This window comes from Rhea americana, unplaced genomic scaffold, assembly GCF_003343005.1.
Source record: "Rhea americana isolate MKP2758 unplaced genomic scaffold, rheAme1 scaffold_357, whole genome shotgun sequence".
Classification (NCBI taxonomy): domain Eukaryota; kingdom Metazoa; phylum Chordata; class Aves; order Rheiformes; family Rheidae; genus Rhea; species Rhea americana.
In genome coordinates, this window is record NW_028186487.1 from 53,644 (window position 1) to 71,838 (window position 18,195).

Sequence of the window (18,195 nt, forward strand, 5' to 3'; positions counted from 1 at the left end):
TGATGCACCTTCAAAGCAGATCCAGTGCTCAGGTCCTTCCAAWGTTAACAGAAACAGCACTGCTCATGTTGTGTGAAAAAATAAAACAACTGAAAAATGATTTCAGAGTTTGCTACTCAAGAGATACTTAAACACAAGAATGTAAGTGGCTTTCATTTCTGATCTAGATAAAAAACAGTTAACGCTTTCTGATAAAGAACCAGTTAACTCTGGTTGTCCAACGGTTTCTACAGCAGCCAACTCCCACTCTGTATGAGCACAAACACTCCTATGGCAACAGGCACAGATGAAAACTTTAAATATCAAAGTGAAACACATCCCACTTCAAGCATCTTTATAATGCAGGAATCTCTTCAGAGTGGAGATAGCAAAACAGGCAGCAAGACTGAGACAGTCATTTTACCTCGGCCCACAGGACTGTACCAAAGGCACACGGACGACCTTTGAGCCAGTTCAGAAGCTGACCTTTATCTGTAACGGTTCAAGTCAACTACGCTTTGAATAAGTATTTCTCTGTAGTAACACTTGAACCGTTGCATTATATGAGAAATACAGGAAGTGTCCATGCACAGCCCTGAAGCACTTTGAGTATAGCCCTTGCCACATTAACTCATGGACGACAGAAGCTCTAGGCGTCACCAGCACGCAGAGCTGCTGGGCACATTCCCAGAGACATGGCGTCCAGCGAGCCAACCAGCAAACGACAAATTGGAAAGGAAGRAAGAGTACTGCTCTAACACAGTAAGAGCAGAACCTACTTGTAGGAGATCAGCATTCAAGGTTACTATTGCAAAACCAAGAGCAAGCCATCATAATAAGTAGGAGTAGCTGCTAGGACAACCTCACTGCCTTAAGTTCATCGTTGGATTCAAACAGGAYTCTTCACAAATAATTCAGACAGCAGCTGAGCTAGTTTAAGTTGTCGTCTTATTCATTCTTTAAAAATGTCTACCCTTGAAGCTTTAACAAAAACCAAAACAAACAGAAAATCCAGAGTTTAAGGCAGGGGTTAACAACTGAATTTTGTAAGGCTTTGGGCTGACTTTTTGGAGCATCACATTGCTTAAAATCAAGTGGCTTTCCAGCACCATCAATAGCACACTAAGTACAACAACTGTACAGACCACGGCAACCCTGAGATAATAAAAGTATAAAGGAAGAGATAGGGTAAGCACGAGAGGCATATGGTAGTCTTGCCACCTAAAAGAGATTCTAAGAAAAAAAAAAACTTGCTAATTACACAACAGGAGCAGCAGTGGAAAAAAAGTTAGTATATTTCATTTTTTTCTGTTATACACACACACGCACACACACACTCCCCTTAATGGAATCTGTGCAGGCTTCCCTGCAGAACCATCACTAGCTTTAAAAGCAAATCTTTAGTACTCTCCTCCTGTGTGTACAAAGTGCAGTTGGAATTGATTATGATCTCCCAAAATGGCTGCAGAAAGGAAAGAAAGCCTTCCTCTCCCTTCTACCTAAGTCACCCCCATTCTAGTCATCCCCCCAAGGATTTTTAAAAATTAAAAGTCCTAATTAAGCACGATCAACTTGATATTAGTTTTGTCATCTTCTTCCAAAGAAAAAAAACAAAAAGCAAAACAAAACGCACAATCAACGCTTCACCCACCCCAAAAGTAATAGCTCGATTTAAAAAAATAAATAAATAGTGTGTATATTTCATGCTGAGAGAAAAAGAGACTCACAAATCATTTGTTTTTGGTTTTCCCCTCCCCCGAACAAGACACCAGGCATTTTTCCCCCCTCCCCTGACGCAGACATGATGGTATATTCCAACCGGCAATGTGCATCTGTATTGAAAATGAGTTTTTACTCCTGCACGGTCCCACATGCATCAGGGAGCATCCAGCTAGCTGCTAAAGCAGAGCAAAGGCTTTCAGGTTTTGGGTATGGTCCCTGCCTGTTCCTTTGGTCCATCTGTTAAAAGGCTCCTTGCTGCTCCCATGTCTTTGCTCTTGTCTTTCTCAACTAGAACGTGCACTCTGGTCCACACGCTTCCTGAGTCACTGGAGCTTCGTACCCAGCTTGCGCTGTCTGTTTCTGCAACAGCAACAGAGAGAGGGCAGGGTGAGAAAGGTGGCCCTTTACCCCATCGCAGGGTATTGTGGCAAACCATTGGGCAAGACAAAAGGATTAAAGTCAGATTCTGCTCATCTCCACAAAGATAAGGCTGCCTCCATTATACTCTGCAGGGAAATCAATCCCTCCTATGGTTTACAGTCCTACAATAGCCACTCTGTCCAAGTGTGCACCAAGTTTATATGTGGATATAAAACYATAAACATTTGTCTATAAAGAACACAGGCTAAGGAGTCAAAATATTAACTTCCTCATGCAACATTTATCAACTGCAACACACCCCAACAGACTCACTTTCCAGAAGGCACAGTTAACCCACAGTTTGGTCTTCCTTCGCTCTACACTATTCTATCCACAGAAGCTATCTACATACTGAAAAATAAAGCAATTGATAGCTACAGCTGACAAGGCAAACCAACTACAGCTCTTCCCCCCCCCCAAGCCATCAGGTCTCTTACCTTGCCTCTGCTCTCGTGACTGTGTATTCAAACCACAGGATATTAGGAATCAGGCTGGTGTCTCGGATTAAAAAGAACTCTGAAATAGGCCTGAAAGAGTAACGTGGTGGAGAAGCGGAAGTAATTAGACTCCCTCCCCACACACAGTTTTGATCAGAATAAAACATAGCACAGAAGTAGTCCAGTCTTAACATTAATATTCTCTTACCCTTCAGTCTGCAAAGAAGATGCCTCATTAAATTTAATCAGGGACTATATATACACATACATATACTCTTTTCCTTTTCTTATAGAAGGTTTCCTGGCTCCATTAAATTTAAATGGGACTGCAATTTCACTAGATCATCAAGCATTAAGAAAGGCCTTATCTACTTGAAAGCTACTTCTTAGTATTGTGTCTTCCTCCAACACTTTGCCACACTTCRCAACTTTAGCAGAACTTTAGAAATGTACCAGCTTCCGAAACCTTCCCCCCTTTCCAATCCCCATAAGGCAAGGATATCCCTTGTATACACACACACACACACACACACAGAAACATAGCGCAGTAGACAAAGCTGGAACAGAGTCCAGGAATCCCTGTTCCCATTTCTAACATTCATAACTTAAGAGTTTGTAGCAACCTGCTTACAATGAGGACTTGCACCACTACAACTAAGTTTTAGAGGCTTAAGTTCCCTAGCATTTGTCTTCTTTCAGATGTAAGGTACAACTAGTCTGGTTGATCACAAAAATCTTTTCTTGCCAGGAAGTTCAGCTGCACCAGTGTCATTATCCTATTCTAAGGGACTTGCTTAATGGACAAAACAGACCTAAGCAATGCAGACTTGCAGGAATAAACTTAACGGAATAAAGACTTACCATGCAGCTATCCTTGGGAAGAGAGGAGTTAGTATCTCTTGTGTGAAGGCAAACCAGGCTATGGCCATGATGCTTCCTGCCACACCTCCATATAAGACTTGGCTCCAGGTGTGGTATAGCAAATAAACCCTGCAGTAGAAGAGAAAGTTACCAGCTAGGCTTTCAAACAAGAGGAGGTAGGACTCAAGGGCTGATGTTCCACTGGATCCTCTAAATTTCAGAGCAAGCTATCCCCCAGATGTTAAAAGCAGATGTTTGTTTGTGAAAATGCTGGCGGGAGGGGGAAAGAAACTGTGCCTTTCCTGCTACAGCATTTTCAGCTTAAAGCACTTCCAGTTTGCACTTAACCCTCTATATTCTTCCCAACAGATCAGTGGATTAGTAGAAGTATTGCTGTTGGTTCCCACAAAAGATTTCTTCCGAGCCAAAACCAGGACAAGGCTCCTCCAAATCAAAGCTGTGGCTCAACGGCTTTCAAGAACAGAGCATCTTCACCCCCATGTTTTGCTACTCAAATGTGACAGTATGAAGGTTGCACTACTACAGAGCACTTGTTACGATTGCAGCCAGTCAGAAAGTGGTATTAATGTGTTAAGTTACCCCTGCACACAAGCTGCATGAGTCACATTCAAAATTCTTTCCTTCCACACAACCACCAGATTTCCTCAAATTACTTTTCTGAGTTAGACCATATCTTTTTTATAAAAAAGTGTCCTGTCAGAGTTTTTAAAATAACCAGTAATAAGGAATCAGCTCTAGTATACAGTCAGTGCCAATAGGTAATTGTTTTTCTGTGGAAAACCTGGCCTTATTTCTAGCCTGACTCTGTCCGATTTCCAGCCACTGGATCTCTCTCTCTCTCTTTTTTTTTTTTTTTTTTTAATCTACTGAAAGGAATAAACTTCATTATCAAAATTTCGTTTTCTTGATTCATCTTAATATAACTAAATCCTGCATGTAAAACAGCTATAAATGTTTTTTATTAACTAATGCTCAAACAAACACAATCAGATTGGGTCAGCTGTAAGCAGTCCACGAGCTACAGAAACCGGTGTGCCAAGACATGGTGAAATGCTTTTGTGATTAGTGCTGGAAAGAGCTAGGCAGGAGTCTGGAGCACGGCAATGGAGCCAACAAGACTTTGATATACWTTCAGCTGATCTTGGGTTTCAGAAGCGCTTCTGTGCAGCTCCCCACACGTAGCACCTTTATATGCTTATACAAGGGGGCTCATGGCAACACTGCAACCTCTCCAAAGCTCTTATTTGTCCAACATGATCACCAAGAATTAGATCAGAAGTGCAGGATAAGGAGTGCCAGGTCTGCTGCTGTTAAAGGCCACAAGACTGTACAAGAGTGCAAGACAAACAATTGCTCCATACCTACTATATGAGACTAGCAAAGCCACTGTCACAAGGCAGATGGACAGCACATGTCGCCATAGTAAATCCAGAAACCTCGCATTGTTTGTTTGGTGCATTCTGAAAGAGATAGAAAGCCATTAACACCATGCCAGAGAGCTGACCAGTCCATACACCTATGCTCACTATGCCTGAAACCCTAGAAAAGCTCTACTCCAATGAGGTCATGGGCAACTCGATACCATCCTGGCATCAGTTTATCCCACTGGCAACAGTTAGAGAAGGCAGAGAGCCCTACTTCTCTCTCCAATTGTTAATAGGGATTATTGTGATGGAAGGCAGAACGCTCAGTTAGCGGAACTGGTATGAAAGGCACACACAGAATATGCAACAAGGAGCCAAGATCAAGTCCTCTGTCATCCACAGAGCTAGAAGGAACTGGGAGTTTTGTCTTCCTCCACACTAGGAACTGCAAGACAGAGCCATGCCCCGGAGAGAATTTCAGAAAAGCACAGCCTCCTCCCCCCTCAAAAAAAGTACTACTTAGTACGGTGAATAAAGTAAAAGATCATGCAAGTAAGCAACATATATTACGTGAAAGACTGCAGACAACCCCACTGACAAAACAGAGAAGACTCATAAGAAAGTGACTCTTCTTTCTTCCTCCCTATTCCCCCTTTCCTCTCACACTGGAGGGTCAATACATCAAGGCTCAAAGAGCAAATCCACAACCTGTTTTCAGATGCACTCACAGTGGGGCTTGCATCAGGAGGCACAGCCTTACCTTTCACTTTCTAGCAACTGCAACTAAAAGTCCTACATTTAGATTGAAATAGGCAYGTTTCATCCTCTCTAGCCACACAGCAAATCATATAGGTCCTCCAATTCAATTCTGCTATACAACTAAACAGGAAGAGGGGCACACAGCAAGGAAGCCATCTACTGAAGTGTTTCAACATGTTACCAACCAAAACCTGACAGTGAGGTTTTTACCTTAAATAAAGGAACAGAAATGAATAGACAGAGAAAAACCACATGAACTGGGAGTGGCTGGATGGCATCCCATATTTTGTGGTCACTGTTGAATGGGTTTCTGGGAAGAGAAGAAGAAAGAGTTTGGTCAAGGTCTGTTCGGTACACAGCAGCCAGAACACTCCAAAGGTGAAGCTGACCACTCTGCTGGAGCACATGTGCCTGAGTTAACAGGATGTGTCTCTGTTCAGATGGCCCTGCCAGCCCTCTACACCCAAATATCCAAAGCCAACATGAGGCAAAGGGGAAAATACTCTCTAAATCTCCATACTATTGTTGCTCCATTCAAAAAAAATGAAAAAAACAAAACAAAAACATGGACCGTGACACAAATGGGCCATACTATACCTTCGCAGGGCCGTGGCTCCCGGATAACAATTTTTATTAACCAGTTCACTCCTTCATTGAAAACCAGCCCTCCCAAGAAAGAGATCTGTGAAGGCAAAACAGCTGCGTCATCCTATTTAAAAGGACCAGCTACTTTTTTTTGTTGATAAGTCTGGCCTGCAAGTCATAAGTTTCCAATTTTCTTTCTTGTCTATTAGAGCTAAAAAAACCCAACAGTCTCAGAATTCTATAGCTGAGAAAGAAAAGCATTTTTTTCAGCCTACTTTGTATACCTGACAACACATTGTGTGCACACATCTCTTCAGTAAATGACTCTCAGGGAAAAAGAAAAATGATACTATGTAGCAGTTACAGCCATTGCTTTAGTACACTTCCACCAGCAACTGCAGAAAATTGTATTTTCAAACAGGAAATATTTGAATGGATAATGATTTTTTTTTTAAACTGACCAACAGGGGGAGTGCACACATCACTATTTTGGTAAACAGCTAAAAAGATGKATTTTTAGGTGTTCTGGCTTTCCCCCCAAGAAAATTTCCATCTTGAAATTCCTGTCTTTAGCCTACAATGAGAAGTTGTATCCTGGATTCTGGCAAGCTAGTACCATTTGATTTTACTATTCAATTCCATAATCCACACTCCACCCCTAARTTATCCCTTCTGCTGTTACCAAAATCCTGGCTTGTGCTTGTGCTCTGCCTCCCTTCTGCTCAATCTTATTTCAGGCAACAAAGTAGCTTTTCAGTCTATGCCCTGAGTTATGAGACTGATTCTCAACTACCTGTCGGGGCAGAGAGAGAAAGCATTAGGTAGGACAAAAAAAAAAAACATCCCTTTCTGCTCATTTGGAAAGGAGCAAGAGTCTTCTGTCCCTAGTGTTCAGTGCACAGCAAGGAAGTTGCCTTTAGACATCTCCACTACCTTGGAAATCTATGGATTTTATTTTACATCCCATTTTCTGCCTCAATGTCTAGAGAAAGTATATACTACTGAGTTACAGACACTACTTCCTGCAGCACCTGCATATTTTGTCCATCTTGGAAGACCCTACTAGTGCTAKGATCCTACTGGATCTCAGGAGAGGAAAGAAATATTAATTTGCACTTTGAAACACTGTTTGTTTTTTTTAAATAAAGTTTCAGTCTTCTCTCATTGATGCTTGTGGATAGACAATGCCTAAAACATAGCAGAGTCAAGAAGTCAAAGGCTAAACAGTCTTATAACCTGCTACAGCTGACAGTATCTCCTGCAGTTCTTTGACAAGAAAAATCACTGTTACCTAAACTTGCTCTTTAAAGACACTCCCCACCACCACCCCCAGAAATAAAGCAAATTCAGGAGCAGCAGGCCATAAAGAAAGATTTTTTTGCCATAAGATGATGCTGGGAAGAAAGAGGAGGACTCACCGTGTGAAGCTCCCTCTTGAATATGATGAGTGTTACAAAACCAACAATAATGAATGTTGGACCAAGACTCAAATAAGCTAAAAGCTGACCAGAGAAATCACCTAGGGAAACAAAAAAAAAGACAAACAGAAAGAAACGAGTTGGTTTGAACTTTATACATACTTGCCTGCCTCCAGGACTTGGGTCAGCTGGTGCCCCAACTCACTGAAAGCAGAGGGATAGTTTCGACACTGCAGTAGGAAAGCGACAAGACTATTTTGCAGACYGGTTATTCCTGCTCCAGCCTGTGAGAAGCAAGGCAGGGAAGGCAGCAGCGTTTACACTCAGGTTTGAGAGAAGGGATGAGAGGAGCTTGGCATCATTCAGCAGATATTACTGGTAGCTAATTTGCAACGACCACCAGTGTGGGCCCACAARTCACTTTAATCCAACACAAGCGGAGGCTTCTGTGAAAGCGGCAGCATCTTTCCCTCCCTCTCACTTATTGCCTCCCTGTGCCAGAAATTACCAGCAAATCCTCCCCAAACAAATCTTTCCACTTCCCTTCCTAAAATGGGTTAGTTTTCAGCTCCCTAATCTGTATCACCATGTGTCTGCAMGAACACTAGCATTAGCGAAATAGAGAGGAATAAATAGCTAAGTATAGGAGGAAAGAAAAAGGAAAAAAAGGAGCCTACTTTTTACCAGCAGCCCCACTTGTACCACACAGAAGTGACTATGGGCCTCCACCCCAAGGAGTTAGCCCACTCCCAGGGAGGGCCTGGCAGCAGCAACAGGGCTGACAAGAGGATGCAAGGGACCCCAAAGCACTTTATTCCGAACGATCAGACACAGGCAAACAGTAAAGAACAGCCACACATTTCTACGATTTTGTCCATCTGTTCCCTGAAAAAAAGGGCACATACAAAAGTATTTAGCGAGAAGATGTTAGCATAAATGCAGAGAAACAGAAAGCTACCAGACCCATTTCACTTTGAGATCAACAGTTCTCCATCAGGAGAAAGAGCAAGCTACCAGCAAACCCTTAAAGGCAGCAGACACTCTAATAAATGCAGTACAAACTCAGGGAGCGGTTTAAGAGACAGGGGACTTTGTATCGCGGAGACTAGATCTTCTCCATCTCATCACTGAACACAGAAGGATCAGTCCTCCCACAAATTTACGATCTTTCCTCCCTCCTCTCAAAAGGAAACAGGATGCCTCTGCAAGGCCAAGCATTGGACTCATTCCTAGATCAATTCCACTGCAAGATACCAAGTCTCCACAACCCACGCACCCATATTTTCAAGCAGCACTTGGCGCAATGGACTTTACCCTCAGCCTTTCACTATCGCAACTGAAAAGTTACYGCACTGATACAAAGGTCATGCTGCTGCTAACGCTGGCACCTGGTTGCGGCTACCTGAGGTATCCACCACGGACTCCTCTTAAATGCTCAACTCCACGTTAGATTTGGAAACCAACTATGTGAAAGAATTTTAAAGAGTTTTAATTTATAATGCCAGGGAAATTTGGAAGAGCTGGAGGAAAAAACCCTAACAGCACTGGGTTTTCATAGGAGTGAGGGCTTTTGGGGGCTTTTCTTAAAGAAAGAGAAGCATTAGAAGACACTGAACCAGTACTCTTTTCCTGAAAGATATGCAGCATTTACCCAGCTGTTAAGTGAGYGCCAAATGCTACCAAATCAGAATAACAATATATTATGGAAATGCAAAATTGATGTAAGTGACAGTCAGTTAGCTGGCGATGGAGAATCAGGCCCCTTACAGTTTTACACAAGTCAGACACCTTACAAAATGATAGTCTTAAATGATGAGAAAATCACCACAAGCTGAAGAAGAGAACCAACAGGCAACCAAGATTAACCTGAAAGCTTTGAAAATGCTTCCCAGTAGTCTCAATTCCAGTATTATCAACTAGAGATAATTCCTCATTCAGGAATCACCATATTTCAGATCATTCACTCCATTAACCCACAGTACATAAAGAATTTCTCTTTAAGACTAAAAGCCATAGTTTTGTCAAGTAGAAACCAAACCAGATTATTTGCCTTTTCAGGAAAATTTTACTTCTTCTGCCATCTGCGCAAGAATACATGAGGAAGCAGACTTTAACTTAAATAGCATCAGTCATGTCAAACTCAAAATCCTCCTCTAYATTATCATATATTATCCCCAATGAATCAAGTCATCCAGCCTTCAGCTGCACACAACCTGCATTTGAACCCAAGGCTGAGAAGCAGAAACCCTACCAACACTTCCAGCTCCTGCCTCCAGGCAGAGTACCAGCCCTTTACTCAGGCACACGGTAGCTCCCCAAACATTTCAGCTCCATCCAATTAGACTAGAATGCAGAGAGTATTAATCGTATTCTGCATTACTGTAGCTAACAGCAGTCAAAGAGAAACATTTCTAGAGCCTCCCCTTCTAGGGGAGCACGCAAATAAGCAGATGTGCATTATCTGAAAGCAACAGTTTTGTTATTTCCTGGGAGCTACACCAGAAATTCAATACTGTCAAATGTATTCACTACATCAGCACATTAAGCTACACCACCTCTGAAATGACTGGAAATTCCGGGTGAAGAACGCAAACGCGGTGAGCTCCGACAGAAAGGCCMGCTCCCATCGCCACGCAGCGCTCCCGGAGCCTCAGAGCACGGCTAGTTATGTCACTTCTATCTACTCTCACGCTCCAGCGCGTTCGGAGACCGATTCTTAGGGAAAGGGCAGTCACAGGAACACTAACAGTATGACATCCAGACAGATCTAGCAAGCAGATCCTAACCTCCTTGCCTTTTTTAAAAATTAATTTTGCTAAACTTAGAAATGTTAAAGAAGCTCCTACAAAGAAAAAAAAAAAAAAAAAAAAAAAAAAAAAAAAAAAAAAAAAAAAAAAAAACCCTACCCAAATCATCAAAACCTCTGGTAGAACGTAAGAGGAAAACCTATTTAATACAAAGCTTGCTTCCCCCCCTCCCTTTTTTCCAGCCTTCCCCAGATGTTATTTGGGGCTCATGATGGAAGTTACTTTTTTAAAATATATATATAAATATATATATACACACACATACCTAAACCAAAGTACCTCAATTTTAGGCACTCAAGAATGAATAGTATTTCCTCTGAAGCACACCATTTCTTCAGACTTCATTCAGTATCTGCTTCTGATCTAATTCAACATTTTACCCAGCATCCTTCCTGCATCCAGTAGAAATAGCCAGGGTTTACCACATTAGCTTACCCTGCATGTAAAACAAAAAAMAAAAAAAAAAAAAAAGTGAATCAATAGCACTCTAACCACATCCTACCRCAAGATCTAGCTTTACCACTGCCACCACTGCTTCCTATTAAAGCACCTATCTGTGGCAGCTCTGCTGGTTGTATGTTCTTGACGAGACATACATGTGCAAGACGCACAGACAACATGCAGTGCTTTCACGTATCCCAGTAAATATTCATGATGGATCATCATTTCTTCTACTTGTGCCACAGCTTGTGGCATCAGGATAGGGTCAGCAAAATACATTCAGGGAGGCTTTAAGTTATGGTATAAAAGGCATATATTAGACATGACTCTTCCACAGCAAGATCAGACTCAATACCTAGCGCAAAAATGGAGGGACAGACAGACACAACTGAACAATTTGTTTCCTTCAGGTATTACTTAGCTATGAGATGAGCCCTAACTGCACAGCCACTGCCCCAAACAAATCACAACAAGGATTATTAGGACAAGCATTCTTRAAGAATGCTACACATGCTTATACTGAACAGCAACAAAAACAGCTCAGTAAAAGTACACACACTCATGTTTGCATACACCTTTTTTTCAGATTCATCTTTTCACCAATTAGTTGGCTCTGCACACTTGGTTCTCCAGCTCTGCCTGTCCTTGGTAAGTCATCCTTCCTATGTAAGGAAACAGCAAGATTCTCTGTCCTTCAWCAATGAAAGGATTTACCATGCCAGGTTTCTCTTTTCTCCCCTTAAAGAGTTATGTCCCAGACAAAAATCACAAAATGGTTGAGGTTGGAAGGGACCTCTGGAGATCTACTCCAACCCCCCCTGCTCAAGCAGGGTCACCTGGAACACTTTGCACAGGATTGCATCCAGGMAGGTTTTGAATATCTCCAGAGAAAGAGACTCCACAACCTCTCTGGGCAACCTGTTCCAGTGCTCTGTCACCCTCACAGTGAAGAAATTCCTCCTTACGTTCAGCTGGAACATCCTGCGTTCCCATTTGTGCCCRTTGCCTCTTGTCTTGTCACTTAGCACTACTGAAAAGAGTCTGGCCCTATCCTCTTGACACCCTCCCTTAAGGTATTTTAGACTTTAATAAGATCCTCTCTTAGTCTTCTCTTCTCCAGGCTAAACAGGCCCAGCTCTCACAGCATCTTCTTCACAAGAGAGATGCTCCAGTCACCTAATCATCCAGCCCTACGCTAGACTCTCTCCAGTAGTTCCGTGTTGCTCTTGTACTGAGGAGCCCAGAGGTCCAAAGTCCYAGAGCTTCAAGAATCCCAGCTGCACTGAAGAGACGACGATTTTTTGTTTTGCTGTTTTTAAATTAAAAAAATCCAGACAAACCAGGAACTCAACATTTCTCCAGTGAAACTCAACCTACAGACAGGAAGTCATTGAAGATGAGTTTTAAGACTGCGAAGTTATTTTGCACGAAGTAGTGCATATAGGAAAAAAAAACAATCCTAATTATACATGCACACTGACGGAATTTAGTTTAGTTGTTATCAAACAGAAGATGTCTGACTTGGTGTTAGCTGATATCATTAGAGAACAATCCAATGCACTCTGGCAGTTAAAAAGGCAATGAAAYGTTTGAGAGAGGAAAAGAAAAAGTTACTGCTGCAACACTAAGAATTTACTATGTGACTCTGGTCATATCATCTAAAGAAAAGTAAACACAAAAGGTAAATAAAAAGGGGACAAAGACAACCAGTACAGAACAGTATCCATTCAAGAAATACTGAACTCAGATTTTTAACTGAGACAGGAGGACAGAGAGGATATAATAGTCCCCCAAGCATCATGAGAGATATTGGGGGGGGGGGGGGAAAGAAGTAAAGCATTTGTTATCTCTCATTGCAGATAAAATAGAGGGTGTTCAATGAAATTAGTGACCAGCAGACTTAAAAGCAGAGAAGAAAACAACTTTTAATTAAAAGCTGCAAAACTCAGTGCCAAAGACATYGAGGATATCCACAGCAAAARTGAGTTCAAAAAGCAATCAGATATATTCACAGAATACATAGCTTTTACAGATCAGTCAAAGGAGACAACCATTTTGATGCAGTCACCAGCTGATTACTGGAAAGACACACACAGAAGGATTACTGCTGCATACCTACTCCTCATAYCTTTTCCATGAAGCATCTGTTACTGGCTCCTATCAGGGCCTTAACACTATGCCAAATTATCCTCTGGTCTCATCAAGTACAATTGCCAATAGGAACAGCTCCAGGACCAACTAYTTCCAAATGTGCTATCAGGACAATATCTTTAAAGTCTATCCTCTTAAGCAATATGCCTTAACGTGTTGTCAAATAATGCTGCCACTGCTGTTTTCTTCTCTCTAGGTTTGARATCATTAATAGTTTTCACCTATTCCTTAAAGACAGCATTGCTTATGCCAGTCTGCAGTTGACTCAACCAATGGTTATCTGCTGCTTCTCGTTTGATCTCGCGCAAAGTTGACACCACAGAAGTCCCCAAAGAACTGAGCAGCCACACAAGCAGTAAAAATGKTTTTTCAGTGTTCAGTACTATGTCTGAATGATATCACTACTGATAAGGAAATGCTAGATAAAGACAGGGTGGATGAGCACCTTTCTGGAGTTCTCTTCCCATCACAGTTACAAGCAGAAGCTTAAGAGCTAACTTCATCCAGCACACACAGAAATCAGCAGTGACTACTTCTCAACTGGTCACAGTGAGAGGGAGCATCACTCATGGCAAATGAAAGCTGGAATAACAGCAGTTCTGCACTGAAAGCCTTTAAAAGATAAGAGATTTTAAGAACCAGTTGCCACAGTGGCTCAGCATGCTGCACTCAAGGCCAGCAGTCTCTCTGGGATCACCAACAGAAAGCAAAGGGAAAGAGAAAGGAGGGGAAGAAAAGCGTCTGCCACACAACAGCATATGACATGCCAAAACAGTTTAATAATTCACACTGGTAGAAGCAGTATCTATTTCTCATTCTGACCCCTCTCTATCAGCACAAGGTTACATTAACTCCATTATACCGAGGATGTTGCCAGCATTATTCTTTCATAAATACATATTATCTAGACACTTCACAGACCTAGATTTAAGACCTACACAGACAGAACACAAACAACTTTCTAAATGAAGTTAAAACACTTTTTCCCAAGTCCAGATAAAAGTATCACCTGACATCTTAAAACGACTCACTTTTCTAAAAAAAGGCTGGAGATATAGAAGAGTCTTTACTTAGCTTAGTCTAAAGTTATAATCCTTTGTCTCCATTTTATAGGCTTCCATAATTATTTGTTTTATCCAAGACCAATAAAATACTAATTCCCTAAAAAAACATAACCCTACTCTTGTTGGTAATTCTCTCCCTCAGCCAGGGAAACTCAATCATCTTCTCTACTTTGCTATCATAAAAACAAGCAATATAGACAGAAAATAAAGGAGTTACATTATAGCCCTTAAGATCTGCAAGATAACCCTGGTGGGGCAAAACCTGTCCGTTTCAAAACGCCTCTTCCACAATCAATCCAACAAATAGTGTACAGAACACTCTGRGTATACTGCCAGACTTGACTAAGGAGATGAGGTGCACAGACAAATGTACCAGTGCTATTGGAAAAATTATTCCCTCTCCCCCCCCTCAATTCTCAAACCCTCACATTAATATATTAAAGAAGGGAAAAAGAAGAAGAATGTACAAAGGGAAGGAAAGTGCAAGAAAGAAAAGGAAGCATAGATCTTTCATACAAAGCATCACAGAAATCATAATAAAGCAGCCATATTTAAGAGATAAAACTGTACTTTCAATGCCAGATTTTAGTGCCRTCATGCTGCAAGTCTTCTCCAGCCCAGAGGATCCCTAAGCACTCTAAAAGCTTTAGGTATTGCACTAGCGAGAGGGGTGTTCATCAGGAAATAAAATCTAGTTATTGAAACAAGACTTGCAGCAACACTTTATGACAAGTTATGAACTTGATAGAAGAACTAGCAATACAGAGAACTGTCTTAACACCARATCTGGTTTGGACCACACTGCCAGGACTGACACTTCATATACTGGGTTTTTTTGTTTGTTTGTTTTTAAATATTCTTCGATTGTAACAAGCAGCCAAAAACTAGAGTTTTTTTCCCCCATCTTACCAGAAGAAGCAAACAGCACAGGCACTGCACCTGAAGAGGAGCTTGCGAAGACCACTGTTCAAACAAGACTCTGCCTAGGCAGCTCCTGTGTGCACAGTGACCCAGTTTGCCCTTGCACACTCAGCATTCACCCTCCCACAGCCTGGGCTGGGCCACCAGCACGCAGCGCCGAGAGGACAGGGCACAGACCCTTCACCAGCCAGGACAGCTCATCCCACACAGGACCCACCAGCCTCCCCACCACCCACCCACCCCAAAGAGGCGCTCGGCCACAAGCGGCCCTGCGAGACACCCGGGGTGGCTGCTCCCCGGGCGCCTCCCGCCCCGCAGCGCGGCGCTGCCCAAACGAAGCGGGGAGACAACGCCAGAGGGAGGCGAGGGAGCGCTGGGGTGAGGGGAGGGCAGCAGGGGAAGGCCAGGCCAGGCCAGGCGTGTCCCCCTCCCCCCCGGCGCCCTTCACCACATGGGGCTCAGCAGCCCCTAGAGCCCAGCGCCTCGCCACGGCGCATGCGCACCGCCAAGTTTACACTTACACACACACACACACACACACACACACACACACACTCGCCGCGGAGCACTATTTGGCAGCGAGTCCCACCGCCCCAGTGCGCAGGCGCGCTTCGCCGCCTCACGGTGGCGGCTCAATGGCTCACTATCTCGCAGCTGCCAGCCCAGCCCTCAGCGCTGCCGTGGAGTGGCGGGCGGGGCCCGTCGCGGGGAGCAGCGCCGCCGCCGCCGCCGGGGAGGCCGCGCGGGCCGGGAAGCGGAGCGTTACCTGCGGGATATTCGACGTGAATAAAGGAGACCGGCCGCCATGGAGCAGGGAGCGAGCACTCTCCGACTGCGGCCATCTTACCCGGATACCGGGCCGGGCCACCACAGCCAATCGGAGCGCACTTACGGGGCGGTGCGACCAATGGGCGGGGGTGCTGAGAGCGGTGGCCCAATAACACAGCGTGGCAGGTGAGGCACCGGCCAACCCATAGCCACCCAATTAAAAATCCAACCCGGGGAGCAGCAGAGCCAATAGGCTACTAGCGTCGCTGCCCAATACAAGGGGGGCGCAGGTAGCGACAAAACCAATCGGGAGAAAGGCGGGCGTCAGCCGCCGCACTCATTGGCGAACGGAATAATGCAGATTAGCCAATCACCAGCTCGCATTCCCGCGCTCTCTTAGCCAATCAGCAGCGCGGCTGGGGCGGTTGGCCCGGGGGGCTGAGGAAGGGGGCTTGTTGGCAACGCGGTCGTTAAAATGGCCTCCGCTCCCTTCCSCGCGCCGCGGCGCCTTGGGACACCAGCACCACCCTGAGATGCCACGGCCGGGCCGGCCCCGAGGCAGCGTGTGCCAGAGCAGGGCTAGGGGTGGGCAGTGCGCCCACCCAGCAGGCACTACCCTCCTGCTTTCCCCACACTCCCAGCCTCACGCTGGGGATGTCAGGCCGTGGTACAAGCCTCACTTCTTGTACTTGTCCTGCTCCCACATCATGGATCTTTTTCCCCCATCCCACCTTTCATTCTTCCCACTAAGGGCTCGGGCCTGGGAAGGGAAAGTTTAGGGGATGGCAGTGCGAAGGGTTCCCTCCCCTTCTGGTCCGCTTGTCAAAGCACAAGCCAAAGAATGAAAACCAAACCACGCCAGGAACTTCTCTTCCTCTCATGTCACCATTTACATTGGTGAGAGTTAAATTTTAAAAATTGAAGTGTTCATTTTGTAAATTATATTTTTACAGTTAAGAGTACATAGCAAGATTATTTTGTGCAACACGTTCTAAGATCTGTTGAAAACATCTATTTTATCTGTATTTAACAACAGGAAGAAGATGGATTTTTATAGCCACATCTACTTCATAGTTCTGTAAAGGACCAGCAGCTTTCTGGATAGCACATGTGTGTACATGCATGCAAAAATAAAGCATGAGCCTAAGTCCCTTGCAGGATCTCAAGAGAAAGCAGGCTGCTGGTGGTGGTGCTCTGTGTGTCCTTTAAAAGAGTATTGCAGATGCCTGGAAACACCTAGTTCAGGCAATAYGGGTTTTACACCTCTGACCACTGAAAACACCCACTTTGAGGACCTGTATTTTATGCAGCATAATGATGTTACCTAAGGGATATGAGTGAGAAGTGGAACACACACAGTGCAGCACTTCAAAAGAGAGATTAGTTAGCAACAATATACAGAAAAGCTTGCAGAAAGCAAATATGCATTGAGCCCCAAACCAAAGCTCATTCAGGTTAAAAAGAAATTACARAAAACAAAGATGCAAGAGTAGCGTGGGAAGTTACGAACCTAGGTAAGAGGCAAGGATTTGCTTTGGATTTTTAGATGGCAAGAAAGTGCATGGGCTAGAATTTCTATCCCTTAACGCTGCTCATCTTGAAGATTTCAAAATATAGAGAATGCTCCATCTTTTTGTACTGTTGTAAGATAACTGTTTTCAGATATCAATTACATTTCTGTCCAATTAACTGTAACTGCCCCATAAAACTGACACTCTTCCTGGCATTCCAAGAAGAAAAATAGCATTAAGGTCCTATTATTTGGAAAGAAAGAATAAATATTTACTGCAGAAGTTGGGTTTATTTCAGAAGACTGATAAAAGGTAGCATGAATGATTTACTGCTTTCATTATTCAAGTTAAATAAATCTCTACCTTTCCAAGCTATTGAAAGTGCCAGAATATAAAGTTATGCTGGCGGAGTGGATTACATTTGATCTATGTACCATGACAAGTACTGAAAATTGTGGGCTTCATTGCTGTATTCACCCACTCCTTCCTGAATATAAGAATAAAGTGTCAATACAAAGAGCAGCCTTTGCTCTGTTCTTTCAGCATAAGAAAGCATGAAGCTGCTCTGAAGATGTAATGAGTATACAGACTGGCACCATGGAAACGAGGAGAAACTCCCTTTTTAACTCTTCCAACTGACATTCAGGCTGTGGCATGAAACAACTCATGCATGTTTTATTTGCATATATCATATAGTTCATGACAGGTTAACTGTAATGCTAACAGAGGCTTTTTTTTTTAGGGTATGGATGAAATCTTAATCACTATGGAAGCAAACAACTTATCTGATTCAGTCTGGTTTCATTATCACTTGAAAAGGAAAGTATTTAAACATACTGTAATTGCTTCAAAAGAATAAGATGAGTTTCTTGCAGAGCTCAGCAGATGGGCAACTCTGATATCAAGCCACAGTCTTTAGTCTGGGTTTCTTTCACATAGTTCAGGAGGCTGATAAGCATACTATAA

At 43.3% G+C, this 18,195-nt stretch overlaps 1 protein-coding gene across 1 annotated transcript; it reads right to left on the reverse strand.

Annotated features, from left to right (window-relative positions):
• Positions 1–1,256: 1,256 nt before the first annotated feature.
• On the reverse strand, positions 1,257–15,818 carry DOLPP1 (dolichyldiphosphatase 1). The gene is made up of 8 exons (XM_085312048.1): positions 15,717–15,818; positions 7,567–7,667; positions 6,161–6,245; positions 5,774–5,873; positions 4,802–4,900; positions 3,420–3,548; positions 2,559–2,648; positions 1,257–2,061 (listed from the first exon to the last, which is right to left on the reverse strand). Exons 1-8 carry the CDS (start codon positions 15,790–15,792, stop codon positions 2,025–2,027), a joined length of 717 nt encoding a protein of 238 aa, XP_085168174.1. The 5' UTR covers positions 15,793–15,818; the 3' UTR covers positions 1,257–2,024.
• Positions 15,819–18,195: the final 2,377 nt, after the last annotated feature.